Raw genomic sequence first — 18,506 nt, 5'->3', positions numbered from 1 at the left:
GTTTGGTATTTGAAGACGTTTTTTAACTAAAGGAAACTGCTACAAAATTGTGTGTATACCTTTGACAATAATTACTTTGACTAGAACATAAGAAATAAAGTTTTGGGGAAAATAAGGGCAGTTTCTTTAAAGTTTGGACTATTTCAAATGGAGAATCAGTGGTATTCATATATCTGCAAGTAATAGTGTTTTAAAAGGAAGAAGTGTGGTAAGTTATAATGCGATGGGTATTTTGGTTTGTTTTGGTTTGGGGTTTTTTCCTCCTTGGGGCCAGTAGCCATATTTTTTTTCCCCAAGCCAAATAAGAAATGTTATTTGGAATTGTTTAATTTTTGATAATGAACATCAAATTGTTTGTGGGATAAGTGATAATCATCTATGGGTTCCACCAATGTAAATGTTTCCAGTTTTATAGCTGGTTGTCATGAATGTTGAATATGTTGCATTAAAATAAATAATTTGGCTTACTCTTTTATTACTGTACTTGTTTAGTGGTAACGTCACATTGGTAACACAATTCTGTGTAGATCTATGGAGACTTGATGATTACTTTGTAATTAATAATTAAGGTGCTATTTTCAGACAGTTGCGCGAAACTTTTTCTCCGAAAATTTGTGAACCCAGCCAGAGACCAGCTGACAGGTTTAATTTTTCTTTGCCCAAAAAGCTCCTGGTTTTTTTTCTTTTTTCTTTTCTTTTTTTGTGAACAAGTTTTAAAACTAACTGCTGAGACTATTTTTTTTTAATTTTAGAGAAAAATAAATAAATAACACAAAGTGATGTTACCCAAGCAAGGCCTTCTAATAAAGGAGTGGTCCCCTCACCCACCCCTCCCTACCTGTGCAAGTCCTGCTCACATCAGTTTCCTTCCATCCAATTAGGCGACCTGGGAGACCCAGCCAGTACCGCCCAGACGGACTTCGGAGTGGTGATGGGGTACCTCCAAGAAGCTTACAGGATGGAACCAGGGAAGGTTTTGGACACTCCACATCACTCAAAGTTCCATTGGCTCGATCCCTGCAGATTAGTGAAGAACTACTGAGCAGAAACCAATTGTCCACAGCTGCCAGCCTTGGACCATCTGGATTACAGAATCATGGACAACACTTAATATTATCCAGGGAAGCCTCTTGGGCAAAACCACATTATGAGTTCAACCTCAGCCGTATGAAGTTCAGGGGAAATGGTGCACTCAGCAACATCAGTGACCTTCCTTTTCTTGCAGAAAACTCTCCCTTTCCAAAAATGGCACTTCAAGCAAAACAAGATGGAAAAAAGGATGCGAGCCATTCATCTCCTGTAGATTTAAAGATACCACAAGTTCGAGGAATGGATCTTTCTTGGGAGTCTCGCACTGGTGATCAGTACAGCTATAGCTCTTTGGTAATGGGTTCACAAACGGAGAGCGCGCTTAGTAAAAAATTAAGGGCTATTCTTCCAAAACAAAATAGAAAAAGCATGTTAGATGCTGGACCCGATTCTTGGGGCTCAGATGCTGAGCAGTCTACCTCTGGACAGCCATATCCCACATCGGATCAAGAAGGAGACCCTGGCTCCAAGCAGCCTCGGAAGAAAAGAGGGCGTTACAGACAGTACAACAGTGAGATACTGGAGGAAGCAATCTCAGTGGTTATGAGTGGAAAAATGAGTGTTTCCAAAGCTCAGAGTATTTATGGGATTCCCCACAGTACACTGGAGTACAAAGTAAAGGAGAGGCTGGGCACTTTGAAAAACCCTCCAAAGAAAAAGATGAAATTAATGAGGTCGGAGGGGCCAGATGTTTCTGTAAAGATTGAATTAGATCCCCAGGGAGAGGCAGCACAAAGTGCAAATGAATCAAAAAATGAGTAGGAATACTGTAGAGTGCCAATTACTGTACAAACTGGGTGAGCACTACTGCATTGTTCAGCTATCATTGCTTGTACCTAACTTCATTACTGTGACACTTGTTTCTTTGCAGTTTTTGCATTGACTTGTGTGCACAGAGGTGAAAGGTGCATTCTGAATGTTGCATATTTTAAAATTTTCATGTGCAGTATGGCTCGGGATATTGTTTGGCCTTTTGCATGTTTCTCTACAAAAGAGAATTGAGTTACCTCACAGAAAACAGATACATGGAAGTGGACTCCTTGCCTGTAGAGCCTGCATGCTTTTCTTTGTTTTTTTAAGTTATATTTGCCTTTATTTAAAAAAAAAAAAAAGGAAAAAAGCCCCCTTTTAGAAACCACCTCTGTCATACTGGGAGCTTTACCATTGCAAATTGGAAAGCCATCTTATAAAATTATTCATGTTTTTTTCTTCTGCAGTTCAACTAAATGAAGGATTAAACAACAACAACAAAAAACTTTAAGAACAATGAACCTTTGAATTTGAGAAATTTGGTTTTTCAGTGATAAATAATTATTTGGGTCAATTTACATTTTATGATTTTCTTCTCACTATTAAATTTACTTAACAAATGAGCAATCTATTTAGTGCTCACCCAGAGGGGAAGGAGGTGGAAAATGTGCACACACTACCTTCAGAAATGCTTCGGTTAATTACTTTGTAACACTACCTTTGCTGTAATTTCATTTGGGATTTTCTAAGGGTAGAATTTGGTCTCACCAACAAGTGAGGATATATAGCCTTATCTCATGGAGGACGAGCTCCGTTCTTACTCAGGAGCAGTCAGGGTACATTACATAAAACAATAGAGGATGCCTCATTTTAGCAAACTAAGTTTCTTTGTATTTTGAAATCTTTTTACAGATTTGATCATGTGCTAACTAATGACTGAATGCAACAAGTTTAAAATATTCAAGATCTCTTTATTGGGGAATAGGAGAAATAGGGAAAGAAATGTGTATAAGAAATTATAATATTACAAAAGTGGTATCTAGATTTTACAGCCTCAGTAGTCTGCCCAAATATCCACATGAATGAAGGATCCATGTTTGTGGTGAGAGAAAAAAACAACCTCAAGGTAACCTAATATGATTTAGGTTGCATTTCAGTTCTAAGAATAATTCAATCATAAATCAAGCTCATTAGTTTCTTTTTTAACCAATCCAGATACTAGTATAATGAGGGAGGGGTTGGTTTTTAGTTTTTATTTAATTTGTAGGTTTGAATTTTTTTTGGCATCCTACGTAATATCCCCTCCTTCACTTTTTCTGATATTTAGCTGATCTTTATGGTTGTTTAGCACACAGTTCATGACCTTTCAGATCATATTTGTATAAGCACTCCTTAAAGAACATCTAAGCTTTTTTTTGAGGTGGGCTTTTAAAATTACAGTAATTAAGTTTGGAATCTTTATTTTTTACAATTTTTTGCAAGAATAACTGATAAATAAAGCCCATGAAATTTAATTTTGCAGTGTGACCAAATTAAAGTTACTGTTTGTGCAAAACAAAATCCACGTTACATACACTCGATGTATTCAAATCTGCTGAGAAAGGTAGTCAGGCCCTTTTAAATGCTTAACCAAAAACACCCCCAAAAAATCATTGGAGTTTTTGTACAAAATAAAATCAAACTTGGAGTGTTATAAATTGAGGCTGATGATTTCAGATGGATACTAACAGTTTGAAGAGAAGTAGGTCCAGATGTTTCCAAGGCATAAATTCTCGCCTGGAAACTTTGGAGCAGTTAATTAGGCTAAATGTAATTTTCCCTCAGCATCCTATGTTTTCAAAGGTTAGGCACACCATTGCTGTTATTAAAATACATGCACTGCTCATTCTTGACCTAGCCTGAGCTTGAGTTCCTCTTTTGGTTTGGTTATTTTGTTTAATCAGTGGATGACTGAGCCTGTTTCCTCTTAGCTTTGTAGTCTTCTCAACAGAAAAGGCAGTTTGGATTCAGAGCAGTATATGACTCTGCAATATTTTCTAGCCTAGCTGGAAGTTGCAATAAAAATACTTTATGAAATGTATGGTTTTCATCTGCAGTTGAAGGAAGTTGTAGAAAGTTTGCTGAAAGCAAAAGGCTAAGCTTATGAAGGAATGCGTCCTTTGTTCCACATTCAATAATTTGTCACACACAATTAATTGCAGTCATGGTACCTTTTTTCATGATATTTGGGGTATTAAGTAGCCCAAGATTATTGTGAAAAGGTCCTTGGAGCAATTAATTTGTGCTTGTTTTTATCCCCTCTCAAAAAGGCATCATTTAAAGGCCCATTTAAAAATCTGGCCCTAAAAGTTCAACTTGTAGAGTTTTACTATTCAGAGAGGTTTAATCCTATGTGGTAGTCTATAAAGTGATGATGAGTTGAGTTATGTAAATTTTGTCATTGTAGTGTACATGGAGTGATCATTTTACTAACATAAATATTTTCTATGTGTGTTTCAGTGGATGACAATCGAGCAGCAGAAGAATGGTGTGCCTACCCTTTAATGCTGCAGTTTAAATAAGAGAACTTGTATTGTGTCATTTCAGATTGTAGGCTGAGAGTTGTAAATAGTGAAAATTTGAGTACTTCTATTATTTGTTTTGGTTAGAAAGTGAATTTAAAAAACAAACCAAACTCTAAACTTTTCTCAGATTAAAAGTCCTGAGACCTGAAGATTGTAATATTCATATCTGTGAAGCTTTTAAACATTACACTTGAGATCAGTCATGACTTGATATTCAGGTAAATTTTCTTTTCCAAGAAGCTTTTGAATAAGCATATTTCCTCCAAAGGTCGGTCGGTCTCTCTCTTTTTACTTTTTTGAGTGTAGATTATTTTAAAGCACTAATTGCATTACATTGGTAACTGCAATATAAAATAGCCATTATTGTTTTGTGAAGCATGGTTGAAATTAGATAGTGGTCCCTTTTAAATTTCATGAGCCTCTCAAAAAAAAAACTTTAAAAAAAATACAGAAAGCTGCTGAATATTTCAAAAGATATATATTTTACCTTATTGTAGGTTTTGTAAAGTTAGTTTGTAATATTCAGGTGCACTTTTAATGTTAAATTTTGTGTTCAGAGTTCCATTATACCATGTATTTCTCGGAGGTGGCTCATCACATGGCTGGCTGTCAGTCTTGGTGCCGCAGTGATCCCTTAATATTTGATTTCTCTCTTGATTTGCCACTATTCTGTATTGGCACTTTCAGTGTAGATATTCTAGTTGGGGGACGTCCTCATAAATGTGTAATAGAGATTGGTCTATTCGCATGCTTAATTTCTGCTACTCAGAGTTTTGCATGGCCCAAACAACAGTTGACCATTTTTGTGGTATGGGAAGGTATAGTTCACAACTGTTTTTGTCACAAAAGCCTTTCTCCTTGCATTTTCCAGTAGGCGGATGATGACATTACTCAAACAATATGATATTAGTCAAACTAATGTTAGGAGATAATGTATTTAAAGTCAGTTCTTGCATTTTTTATGAGAAAACATTGATAGAATAGATAAGCTGTGGCACTATAAAAATCAAGAACACTGAATAATTCTGTGGAGGATAGTTGGTATTTTTATCATTAGCTTTCTCATTTCTGAGACAGGAGAATCATCAAGCTTGACAGCAATGTATTGTATTATATTACTTTGTTCATTAGGCTTGCAGGTGACTCTGAACTGTGTTTGTGATGAGCTATATGCTTTTTCTCTTCTCCCAATACCATGAAGGACAAGGTCTCTCTTTCAGGAAAAATAATTTATATTTGTGTATAATACTTTTTAATATTAAGTTTGTTGTTATTCTGAAGTTTAGATGTTGCTTGATAAACCTTTGCTGCAGCAGATCATGAATATGAGTAAGGCTTTGTGTGATAATAGGGGTCCTTATGTGAAGTTAATTACTGTTCAGTTCTGGTGAGCAAGCTTGACAAGTGTGAAGTGTGTATTAGCTTTATTTGGTACACTTTTACTTTACAATATTGAAGTGCTTTTAGAACTCTGGTTATCGTATATAAACCATTACCTCAACCAATTGGCATTTCCATTCCCCAACATTTTACCTGAGCTATAATATGAGCTATATGGGATCAGATAGTAAAACAAATAAGGCACAATGAGAAGTTTAGTTCCCAATTTTCTGGAGAGAACTCTAAATTAGGCTAAAAATGACTACCTGCAAGGCCCATATCATAACTACCTTCTCTCATTAGGCAGTACACAGCAACCTTTGAGCTGCTAGTGAGCAATGTGTTCTCCCTCTGCCCCAAGTAAGCACATGTTGTGAGGCCTGGTTCTAAGCCTTTGTGATTCTCTTACATTTCATTGACCCGTAATAGTGAAGCTTGGATTCAGTTAGTTATTTTTATAAAGCAAATTAATGAGTCAGGCCAATGTCAGAACCTGAAATTATTTTGAGTAGTTACAGCAGATATATGACAGTTCAGTATCATTTTAAGAGCTCTTATCCCTGTAGATGTAATTTTAAAACCACACATTTTTGCTTTTGTAATTATTATTTCTTTAACTAAATGCCAGAGGTTGTTTTCACGTGAACCACCCTTATCTATGTATTCAGGTTGCTGTCATTGGTGATAGAATATGGCAATAGACTGAATTGCTCCACTTAATCTTTTATAGGAGACATTGAAGTTATAGGTTAAATTTTGACCTTCATGAAGAGATCAAAGATTGTTTTCCTTGTTACCTTTCCATTAGGTCTTCGTTAATACTGTGGTCAAGCCAGTGTTTTTAAAAACTTAATGGCTTTAGCCAAACAGCCCATTTAGGAGACTCTTAAGCTATATAGGAATTTTCTTTAAAAATCTGATTGCTTTCAAGCTCTACTGAGAAGGAAAAAAGTATAATTGTGGTACAAGGAATGCAGACCTCCAAAGAAATCTTCATTTTTCTGGATTCATTCTGTCCTTGAGACTTGAGTAGGATTTGTGAACTTGGTGACTGAAGGGAAAATAGAGGAAATTCTTTGTATATCCTCTGTCTCTTATTCCCAAATAACCTTGCAGTTGCCTTTTAAAGAAGCAGACGTTAGCCCTGTAGCTGTGTGCCCTAAGTGTTATGAAGGAGATTGGGAGGGGGGTGGGAAGTAGGATGGGAAAGTATGTAGACTTGAGAAAAGGCTAAAGATTCTGTCCTACAATCCTAAAAATGAGTCGCAGGATAGATAGTGTGGTTAAAGTTGGGCCATCTTCATTTGATAGTCAGGAAAATCTTTTAGATTGTTTGAAAATGAGAATCAAGGCTAGTTAATGTTGATTTGTCAAACAATAAAACATGAGTTAACTCTGCAACTATTTGGGGAGTAATTTTAAGGTTTCCAGTTCATTTAGAGCTGTATCAATAAAAGCCGAAAAACAAGCACTTTTAGTTAATCATAGATTTATTGGATGTAGCAAATGTTATAATATTTAATCTTTATTGTTTGAATATGAAAATGAACTCTTTACCCCATCTTGAACTGTCATTGAACAGGCTCAAGATGATCTTTTCAACACTGGAAATGACCCTACACACATACCAAAAAAATCTCAAGCAGTAAGGCATATTTGAAGATCCATACCTCTTAGACTTTTAGATTTGTCTTGGGAAAGAATTTATGAACCTATAACCAGTATTAGTGCAGTCTTGGGTTCCTTGTTCTGCATAATTGCACCCTTTCTCAGGTATGTCCTGAAAACATAAATTTTAAAATAATCTCTTTAGAGATTAGATTCTCAGTGGATAGTGTGTAAGGGGACTGGGGCGGGGGGTTGGACACAGGACACTGACACAGTAGAGCAGGGATTTTTAACATTCAATAGCCAAATAGAATTTCAATCTAGAATATTTTTACCCCCTCAGAATGAGTGAAACAACATCTGTTATTTGGTAAATACCTGGTGCTACACTCCTAAAAGTCTTTTCTTTCATCCAGGTGACTTTTTTTTTTTTCCTGCTTGGTGGAAGGGTATATAGTAAACTTTACTGTCACTAGGAAGGCACTTGTCCGAAATGTTTAAAGTACTAGAAAAGGGATAATTCAGCACTTTTTCTGTTACAACACTAAAAGTCTTAATTTATCTTCAGAGTCTTAGGTACTGTAAGTTTTAGGGTGATTATTTAAAAATATAAAGCATAACTACATAATATGGGGTCAGATCACATTAATATAAATAATTCTTGTCTTATTAAAAAAGACAATAACATTTTGTACCTTTCAAGCAATTCCAAGTGATTGCCTCATTTTTCCCGTTTCATTAAGCATTTCAGGCTTAAGAATTTGGAATTTGAGAGGAGGTGAGGGGAAAATTCCCCAAAATGAAAAGTTGTGTCAGACCATTTTAGAAAAATAAATCACTAGGAAAATGGGTAGGGATTCTCTCTCCCTTTAAGTCTTCAGGGAATGAGCAGTATTTAGAATCTTTGGCTGAAATTCAAGCCTTTTTACTGTGTAAATTTTTAATATTAATTCACTGACATGCTTTTTACATCAGAGGACTGAAAATGGATCTTAATGTTTTTAAGTTGTGGAAGGGTATATTTCTAAAATGAGGGGGGGATAATTAACTAGGTTAGTATACCAGCATTAGTAAGTTTAAGGAATTTTAGTATGTAATAGCAAGGTGTTTGATTAAAAGTCTAATCCTATATTGCTAGTCGAAATTAGTTACATTCTGATCTAGGAAAGATATAGTCATGGATATTGGTATGCTGTGCTGTCAGAAAACCAGACTAAGATAGAAACCTTTATCTGACTCCCACATGTTGCTTGTTCTGATGGGATGTATACTTTACAGCAGCTTGTTGCTGCTTTGGGAAGAAATGTATAAACTATACATTTGGAGTGTTTGCATATAATTCTTTATAACCTCTACTTTAAACTGTCAGACATTGGTATTTTATCAGTCCACACTGCTAAATAAAACTAATGTTCTTAGGAATCCAACTTGTACACACTGTTTAAAAACCCTCAGGGACAGTTTACACACTATTCTCATTCAATTCAGGTACTTTGATGCTATTCTTAAACCTAACAGTGACTTGTATTTTTCTGTTTTGCTTTTATTTCAACGTGCTGGTAGCACATCCTTGATGAATGTCAACTTAAAAACTCAGTTCAGGTATCCAGGTATAACTCAGCCAAACAGATTTTAAAGCTGCATATAACTCTCCAGCACACGGTGCCTCACACTCTTATAGTGGCATTCTATATATTCAGTTATTACTACTGAGCAGATAATATGGGGGTTCCTGTTAACAGTGTATTTAAAAAAAATGCGTAAATGTTTAGCCAGCACATGCAAAACACACATGCACGCACGCGCAGACACACACACACACACACACACACAGAGTTAAACTATATATTTTTAAATGCCACTAATAGCCAGCACAATTAAATGACATTCCTTGCTGCTTCTGTAAACCTAACAGATGCAGTTCCTCCTCAATGTGGCTCTTGCTTCTTCACCATACTACTACTAAATTCAAGCACTGGTCCTTGGGTGTCTGACCTCTACATTCTAGTTTATGCAATGTCTTTAGAGAATTCTGTGCACTGGCCACTGTGATGGAACCGTTGGGCCAGGAGTGCTCTGAGTTTATTAGTAGTGATTCTGCCAAAGTTGGTGTTGTAACATGAGTATGTAAATATCAAAAACTTAGCAGAGGTGTAGGTCTGCATATCAGCAGATGATTTTGTCAGTATATTTTGTAGCCTTGAAGTCCTCAGTGACAGGTGTCTTAAGATGTGAAGTTCTAATTCCAGTGTTTTAGCCCTTTGCATCTTTAATGTTAAGACTTGTCTACTAGAGGTCTTTATTCTTTAAAACTCCTTTTGTTTTCCTCAGTGTTGTCTGTGGTTAACAAAATAGATTATTCCTCTGCTTTAATATTTGATATCTTACATCTAAAAAGAATTCTCCGTATATAAAACCCATAGGCTTTGAAGATATGGAAAATGGCATCTTTCAGATTTCTAGAAATTCAAGTATCATGCAACAAAACAGGAACCCCCTTTACTCTTATGGACCTCATTTCAATATACTGTTTACAGTTTAACGGAATTGTATAATTTAATATTTCTCTTGTACTGTAGTTTATATTTATTTACAGATTTTTTGTACTGTGTGATTTGAACTTTTTGTTCCTTGCTATGATCAATGTTTATGTAGTAGAGCACTTATGATCACAAATTAAGTTTTTTGGTTTGATTGCACTACATTAAATTTTTTAATACAGTTCTGATTTTTGACTGGACTAAAATAAGCTGTGTCTTAATGTATGTGATGAGTACTTAAAACTTTAATCCATGTGGTCCCCTTTTTTTTGCATTGTATGTCAAAAGCGCTAGTTCTTTCGTGCATGTGTAAGATTTAATGGTTCCATTGTATTATTTGACCATGACATTTTGAAGAAACATTCCCAGCTGTAATGTTGTGTATGGTAGTTCTCACTGGATGCTAGACTTTTCAAAACCACTATTCTTCTAATAAATTTTGTTGTGAAAGACTGTTTTAAAAGCTTGGTTTCTACTTCCTAAGATTTTGATTCTTTTAAAAATCCACAAAAGGGATAAGGTTTTGAAGTGTACTGTAAATGCACGTGGTAATCAAAGTTGGTAATTTTTTATGATGAATTCTTGTCCAGATGAAGTCTCTTAGATAATGTAGAAGTTGCTCCTTCCCAGTTGTGCTTCAGTATTTGGATGCAGTACTGCCCTGTAGCTCTGTGCCTTTACTAATTTGATACTTCTCTACCTCAGTTTTCTTCATTGGATTATTCACCTAAAAAAAATATTTTCTGCTAAATAAGATACAATGATATTTTCATAATACCTGCTTGCTAGACTTAGTTTTTGTTAATTTTCTTAGCGTAAAACTTTATGCTGAGATTGCTTGCTAAAAAGAATAATGATTTAGTAATTTTTGTGTGCTCTTTTCTTGAGGCATAAGTATGAAAGCAACATTGTCAATCACTTAATTATAGTAGTTCTGGTTCTTGGGAGGGTGCTGGTGTTTTCTTTTACCAGGACAAATGAAAGAACAGCATATATGTTGCTCAACATTTATATTGTAGTTTTTAGAAACTAAGTCTCGAAAGAAGTTTTGTATTATAAAGTGATTCCTGTTGTAAGGTGGTTAGGGAACAGCTGGATTATAGTGATAAAGTTTAAAAATGAGAGCAAAATATTTTAGAAAGCTGGTTTTTCAAGCTCATGATACACATGTAATTAATGCAGGGTGGTTGAAGTGATTTCTGATCACTTCTAATGGCATTTGATATTCAAAAATGATGTGTTGGTAGTTGGTCTAGATTATCTTTTAGTTAATATTTTTTGTCTTATTTGCTTGGATGTCTAGCTATTTCTCCTTTTGGTTCAACGTTGATAGTATTGGAAATTTTTGTTGCTGCTACAGGCTTATTCACTGGTTCAGTTGTTCTCCTTAATCAGTTATGCTGATTAAGTTTATAGAACATTTTTCTGGAAACCTAATTATTCTTTCTTTGTATTTTTCTGTTTTGCTTTTATTTCAACGTGCTGGTAGCACATCCTTGATGAATGTCAACTTAAAAACTCAGTTCAGGTATCCAGGTATAACTCAGCCAAACAGATTTTAAAGCTGCATATAACTCTCCAGCACACGGTGCCTCACACTCTTATAGTGGCATTCTATATATTCAGTTATTACTACTGAGCAGATAATATGGGGGTTCCTGTTAACAGTGTATTTAAAAAAAATGCGTAAATGTTTAGCCAGCACATGCAAAACACACATGCACGCACTGGAGCTGTAGCTCCTTGTTTCTTGTCATTATCCATTCTAAACTGGTGGCCAGATCAGTGTAGTCTGATTATAATTTGGCAACTCATAAATGAATTTATTTTAGTGATCTAGTTGATACTTTCTCTTCAATTCTTGTGACCTTGTTTTAAAAAAGGATTTATTTCTTCTAATCCAGAATATTCTTCTCTGATTCTGCTGATACTTGGAATTAATTCAGGGATCCTTATGTCTTAAGAAGGTGTAAGAATCAGGGAAATGGAGTGGAAAAAATGGAAAATAGTATAACTTCCTGCCATTTCCTGAATTGTGGAGTTATTTTTTCGCCAAGGACTGTGACTTTCTCTCCCTGGACACTTGTATTCAAATGTAAAGACATATACCCAAGTCATATGGTCTTAGATTTTGTAGCTGAAATGAGTGAAAAATCCTTTTTTTAATAGGAAGTATTTATTAAATACCATAGTAGATAACTATTCTTGTATTCAGAATGTCCGCTTTATCATTATTTGCTTCTCCAAATGGTAAGCATTTTAACACAGAACTTTATTCCTCGTACTCAGCTTATATGTTGTTAGATTTTTGGTGTTTTGGGGGAAATGGTAGTGTGAGTATCAAACTGCGTTTACAGCTGGAGTAGACAGGCTCGTATTCAGAGGTTAGTGGAAAAGAAATGTTCTCAAAACAAAATGTTATTTAAAAAGGTTGATGGGTATATAATTAATGGTTTAAGCCATGATTTGGTTAGAGTTTAACTTGAGAGTAAGCAAAAATATATCAAAACACTTAAGTATTAAATCTTCTTGAGTCTGGAGCTTTTTATAGACGTAAGAATACTATTGTTTGTTGACTAGTAGTTTTAAAGTGTTGATTGTGCTCTTCTTGCCAAGTTTATTTATCAGCAATATGGAGTGATAAGGGTTATTTGGTACTGTAAATTTCTTTCAACTTGGTATACTAGAAAGATCATTTGTTTTTTCATCTGTAAAGTGAGAGTGTTGGGCTGAATGCTTTTTAGGCCTCATTTCAACTCTGAGTCTATTAAAAATGCAATTTTATATTAAATGTCAAGTAAATAGCATTAATTATATCTGTTTAAACATTGGGAAATAAAGTAGCATCCCTTTATTGGATAATAAGGTCTTAAAACCTTAAGTCTCGACTTTATATTGCAGCATTTCCTAAAGGAAAAAAAAATACATCTGAATGTCATTTTAGATGACTTTTATTTAAAACAAATCCATTTTCAGTTTTTATTATGAACTATATGAATCTGACGATACTTTTGCAAAAATTAGCTTGAGCAGTTACTTTTTTTTTTTTTTTAAGATTGACCCTGATCTAACATCTGATGCCAGTCTTTTCTTCTTCTTCTTCTTCTCCTCCCCAAAGACCCCCGGTACATAATTATATATTCGAGTTGTAGGTCCTTCTGGTTCTGCTCTGTGGGATACCACCTCAGCATAGCTTGATGAGTAGTGCTAGGTCTGTGCCCAGGATCTAAACTGGTGAAACCCTGGGCCACTGATGTGGAGCACGCAAATTTAACCACTTGGCCACGGGGCCAGCCCAAGTTACTTTTTATTCTGATTAATTTTAAGGTATATTATTCATGATTTCTATTTCTGTTGTGTGCAGACTAGTTCTACCTTGAATGTCAGAGCACAGAGAGTTCTGGGGATCATTGGATATAATCTGTGTCAGTCAGAAACAGTCTTTTAAGAATGCAGGTGCCTGGGACCTACAGTAGATCCACTGAATCAGTTTACAGTCATGCGTCGCTTAATGATAGTGATACCTCTGAGAAAGGTGTCCTTAGGTGATTTCATCATTGTGTGAACATCATAGAGTGTACTTAACAAACCTAGATGGTATAGCCTACTACACATCTAGGCTATGTGGTACTGTTCTGATGTGACCACTGTTGTATATGCAGTTCGTCGTTGACCAAATGCTGTTATGCAGCACATGACTGTTCAAGACTGTAAGGCTTTAACATGTTATATATTTTCAAAATGCAACACAGGAAGGTTCTTGGTTTGGGGTACCCCCTTTTTTTTCCCGTTTTTGAAGTTTGTTTATTCAGCAAGACACATAACGTTAAATTTACCATCTTAACCATTTTTAAGTGTATAGTTCAATAGTGTTAAATATTTTCACATTGTTGTGACCATAGGAGGTTTTGATTAACCCACTGAATTAAATGCTGTCGGTCCCATTCTAACCTTTAATTTTTTAAATAATAAAAAAGGAACTTGGGGGAGTTTGGGGGACTTGCCCTCCTCACATAATGAGTTGCCCTTAATACTCATGATTGCAAACCATTATACTTATCGCTATACCGCTTTGGTGCTCTTGAGTAAACCTAGAATTAGAATGAGGGTTTTTATCTACTAATAATTTTCTGTTTCACTTTTAACTAATTAAATCTCAACTATTAATTTAGCTTCCCTCTTGAATGAACTTACATGGTTTTTTAGGAAGAGAATTAAATCTATATTATGAAATTACCAGTAAACAAATTACACTTGAAGCATATAAAACGTCATTGTTAAATAGAAGTCAGCATTGTTAACTCAGTGCTGGAGGAGGTGAATCTTGAAGAGTAGGTAAAGCATCTATGGAGGGGAGAGAATATCTGAGTTTACAAGACAGAATTTGATGAGCCTGGCTTAAAATCCCAGCCCTTCTTCTTTCCTAGTACTTGATCTTGAGCAAGTTATTGAACCATTATGAGGCTCAGTTTTCTTATCTGTAAAAGGGAGTTTAAACTACCTACCTCAGAGATTTGCTCTGAGGCTTAAATGAGATACTCTATGTAGAATACTTAACACCACGTCCACGCTTTTTGCAAGTGCTCAATAAATGAAAGCTGGGAATGAAGCACCTGGCAGGAATTGATTTAGCATGAGGGGTAGGGAGAGTGAGAAAATCAGATTAAAAGTTGTAGAGGAAGCTGTTTATATTGATTAGAACTTCGAGGCAGATGAGTTTGTATTAGACTGAGACACTGGGCAGCCAATCTTGCTTTAGCTCTTCAGTCAAAGACATGAAAATGTTGGAACTACAATTGAAACCTGGAATGCTGCTTTTCTGCATTTCTTGATCCTGTCACAGGGGATTATTATCAAACTATTAATCATTCTTTGTTTCTTTTCAAAGACTAGATACAATAAAAGTTATTTGGAAAGTAGATGTTTAAGATGAAATATTATAAAGTTAGGTAGAATTTATTTGCATTTCCATTGTATACAGAGGTTTTTGTATGTTCAAGGTTGAAATTTTACATGCTTTAAATCTGTAGATTTTTCTTTTTATGTGGTGATGGAGTTTGAATAACAGAATGTAAGAACTAAGCATGGGAGTGTGGGAATGTGTGCGTGCATATGTGTTTAATCATCAAACCTTTAGTATTCCAGTGAAAGAATTTGGAGAATCTTCTGCCTGTTTGTGATTTTAGTTAACACTCTCATCAAATGTTCTGTGCATTTCAAACAGATAAATCAGATCATGGCTAGCACAGTTTAGAGATGTTCATTCCAGCGTCTGTTAAACTGACTTGAGACATTTTTGCCAGGAAAACCTGTCAGTGTAGCTTTAGCTAGAGAGAGAGGAATTAAAAAGAAAATAACCAGGATAGCAGATTCTGATGAGGGTCTAGGAATTGGTGAGTCTGTGTAGACCAGTTTTTCAAACCGGATCAACCAGTTGTGACCTATTAATCAGTTGTAAGATCAATTTAATAGGTCCTAACCAGCATTTTAAAAAGAAAAAGAGAGAGAATCAGAGAACATAGCATATAATAAGGATAAATACTATTTCATTGAAATTTGTGTGTCATCATATACATACAAACTGGGATATATGTACTGGGTCACTTTGTGAAAAAGTATTTCTTGTTCTGTGTTGCAGTCAAAAATTCTATGGCTTTTGAAAACCATTATGTAAACCATAGTTTTTCATCCCAGTATTTCTGTTACCTTGAAGAGCATACCAGCAACCTCCTGTGTGCTTAGAGTTAGTAGCCTATACTCCTACTGTCTGACCTTCAAAATTCGTTTCTCCCTTTCCCTGCCTTGTTGATTTGAATTCATTTTTGTTGAAAGCTTTCTTTTCCCTTCTGATTATATGTCAAAATGTTTCTTCTCCCCTTTTCAATTCCCATGAAAAATGTCTTGGGAAAATTATTTTCACTAATAGTAATTTATTTGGTTAGTTTATTCATCACTTATCCCTGAGAAGAGATGAGCTGGACCCCAAGTTTTAGGTAGTGAAGCTACCAAGTTAAAAAGGACAAAGTGCTGGACCTAGAGAAGGTTCACAATCCAGTGGAGGAGATAACCATGTCGACTGTTACCATGCAGCATAAGTGCTATTTAATAAAAGATAGAAACCTTGAGAATAAAGTTAGAAGAAATATCTAACACAGCCCCCTGCTGTGGAGGATGGAGTGTGAACAGTGGGAAGTTGACAGAAGTTTGATGCCAAAAAATTAAGATCAGAATTGGGCTACAGGAATATGACAGTTCTGGATAATGCGAAGCAAATTCTAAAATGGGCAGAAACTAGTGGTAGGGAGCTTAGAATGTTGTATTCTCCAAGGGAAGTTGAGTCAGTGTAGTTGGACTAGCTAGTGTATTGGAAGTGAGAGAAGTGATGGAAGTAGGGGTAAGAATTGAGGTGGAATAAATACTTAAGTTGAGTATGTGTGTGTATGAATGTGCATGTGTTTATGCATTTAGTTATGTTTTGTCTTCCAGTATATCTGAGTAAAAACTTGAGTGTAGATAATTCTGCTTAGTTCACCCCACTCCAGTATATCTCCAACAGTAGCCTTGAGTGTTTCCAGAGAGAGGTGGAGTGGGGAATGGTTATAAAGGACTGTTAATTCCAAGAGTGCCCCATTTTAAAATATACATACCTCCTCTAACATTCATGAGGTGAACAAGTGAGAAATAACATTAAATCTTTATAAGGTTCCATAAAAATCCTTTTTTAATGTTTTACCTTTTACAAAGTAGTCTAAGTCCTTTAATTACAATTATTAGGACTGCTGTCATTGTGTCAATTTTAAGTGATTTACTATATATATGACAATAAAAGTAGAATTTGCCACTTTTAAGGATTATGCCAAAGATTTGTATGATTTCAGGAATAGAGATGAAGAACCTCAAGAAAACAGGAGAAAAGTTAGGATATAGAAGATCCCATAAAAATCACAAAAAACGCTGAACAGTATCAAATATCTGCTTATTTAGATATATAATCTGCTAGTCTCTCACTTCCTTTCACCCAAAAAGAAACTAGAAATATTTGTCAAAAACAAAGCACTTTACGCGCGGCCCAGTGGCGTAGCAGTTGAGTTCTCACGCTCCGCTTTGGCAGCCTGAGTTTCACCGGTTTGGATCCCCAGCACTGACCTACGCACCGCTCATCAAGCCATGCTATGGCAGGCATACCCCATATAAAATAGAGGAAGATGGGCGCAGATGTTAGTTCAGGGCCAATCTTCCTCAACAAGAAGAAGAGGATTGGCAGCGGATGTTAGCTCAGGGCTAGTCCTCAAAAAAACCCCCGAAAAACATATCACTTTATTTCTTGAGAGGAAAAGACTGTGTTGCTGGGATCTGTCATGTGAACTATTAAATGTCCTTTTGTTTGTGTTTTTGTATACTTGTGTCAGCTCCCCATGCCTCCTTTAGGTCAACCCTCTGTATACACACTGCCCTGCAAGGTGGTGCTATGGGTTTTTGTTGAGTTTATCATTATTCTTATTACAAAAGAAACAATTTCCATTGTAGTGAACTCTTGCCTGAACTCTGACTCCTCTCAGTCCCACTCCAGGGAGACCATGGACAGTCCTTGGCCTCTGTTCAGCCTTGACAAATGTTTCTTTCCCCTCACCCTCCTTTAAAAGAACATCAGGATATGGTGCATTTTCTCTCACTTGAGGAATGAGCGCCTCTGTATTTTGCTTAAGCAGTAGTATTTTTTTAGCCCATCATTGTCCTGGTCATTTAAATTGGGAAATAAAGGCCAGTTTCCCCCAAAGAACAACATAAATTTTAATCCCCCACCAGACAGACAAAAACAAGAAAAGGCCAGTCTCACTGTCTTGTCATGAGCTCTCAGGTAATCCTGACCTTCTAAAATGTCAGTTTTGCCTTTAACATCCAGATCTTTCTTTAATCTGGTTTCACTAACTCAGTGAGGCTAATGGCAGACACTCAGTTCAAATCAGCCCTGGGTGGAAGTCTGTCCTCTTTGTTTGAAATTGTGTTATTTCCTGAAGTCTATTTCAAAGTGTTTTCTAAGAATTCTTAGTTATAATACTCATTAGATTAATAATTTAGGTTTGTACTCCCACAAATCAGCATTAGCTTTTTTCACTTAGGGCTGTTTCTTCCTCCACTTCCAGAAACTATCATTTTTTAAATTTATGCCATTCAGTCCAAAATCTTATGTCTTTCATAGCCTTTGAATCCTTGCTCCTTTTCTTTAAATTAATTAACACCAAATGTAATGTATTTGGTCTTGCATGTGTAGTCTTACTTGGAATGATAGAAACAAAAATCAGTTTGGTGAAAACTTGTTCAGTTTTTGACAGAACTGTCTTTTTTGTGAGCCCATGACATTCTTAGGAGATGGAAGCATTGTACTATTGTGCTTAATAACCTCTTGCTCTGACTTTCTACTCACCAAGTAACTTTCTGATTATATTTTAGCTTCCCAGGTACGTTTGCCTATAGGGTGAAAATATGTTAAATAGCGAACATGAGAATCTCTTTGATAATTATATTTTATATTATAATTTAATAGATTTGACAGTTTGGTTAAATTGTAGAGAAA

The 18,506-nt window shown here is 35.6% G+C and overlaps 1 protein-coding gene across 34 annotated transcripts in view; it reads left to right on the top strand.

Annotated features, from left to right (window-relative positions):
* LCOR (ligand dependent nuclear receptor corepressor) overlaps positions 1 to 18,506 on the top strand; it is a 123,680-nt gene that overhangs the window by 91,930 nt on the left and 13,244 nt on the right. For 15 of the 34 annotated variants that reach the window (XM_070223556.1, XM_070223530.1, XM_070223535.1 and 12 more), the window contains one exon: positions 882 to 10,381. The exons of the other annotated variants lie outside the window; for them this stretch is intronic. In XM_070223556.1, coding sequence (XP_070079657.1) covers positions 882 to 1,851 — 970 coding nt within the window. In that variant the 3' untranslated portion in view covers positions 1,852 to 10,381. Of the gene's footprint in view, positions 1 to 881; positions 10,382 to 18,506 lie in introns of those variants that run through there. 34 annotated transcript variants of the gene reach the window in all.

The sequence above is a fragment of the Equus caballus genome, chromosome 1 (genome assembly GCF_041296265.1).
Source record: "Equus caballus isolate H_3958 breed thoroughbred chromosome 1, TB-T2T, whole genome shotgun sequence".
Taxonomy (NCBI): domain Eukaryota; kingdom Metazoa; phylum Chordata; class Mammalia; order Perissodactyla; family Equidae; genus Equus; species Equus caballus.
Note: the sequence above shows the minus strand (reverse complement) of the source record. Positions and strands in the feature narration are given on the sequence as shown.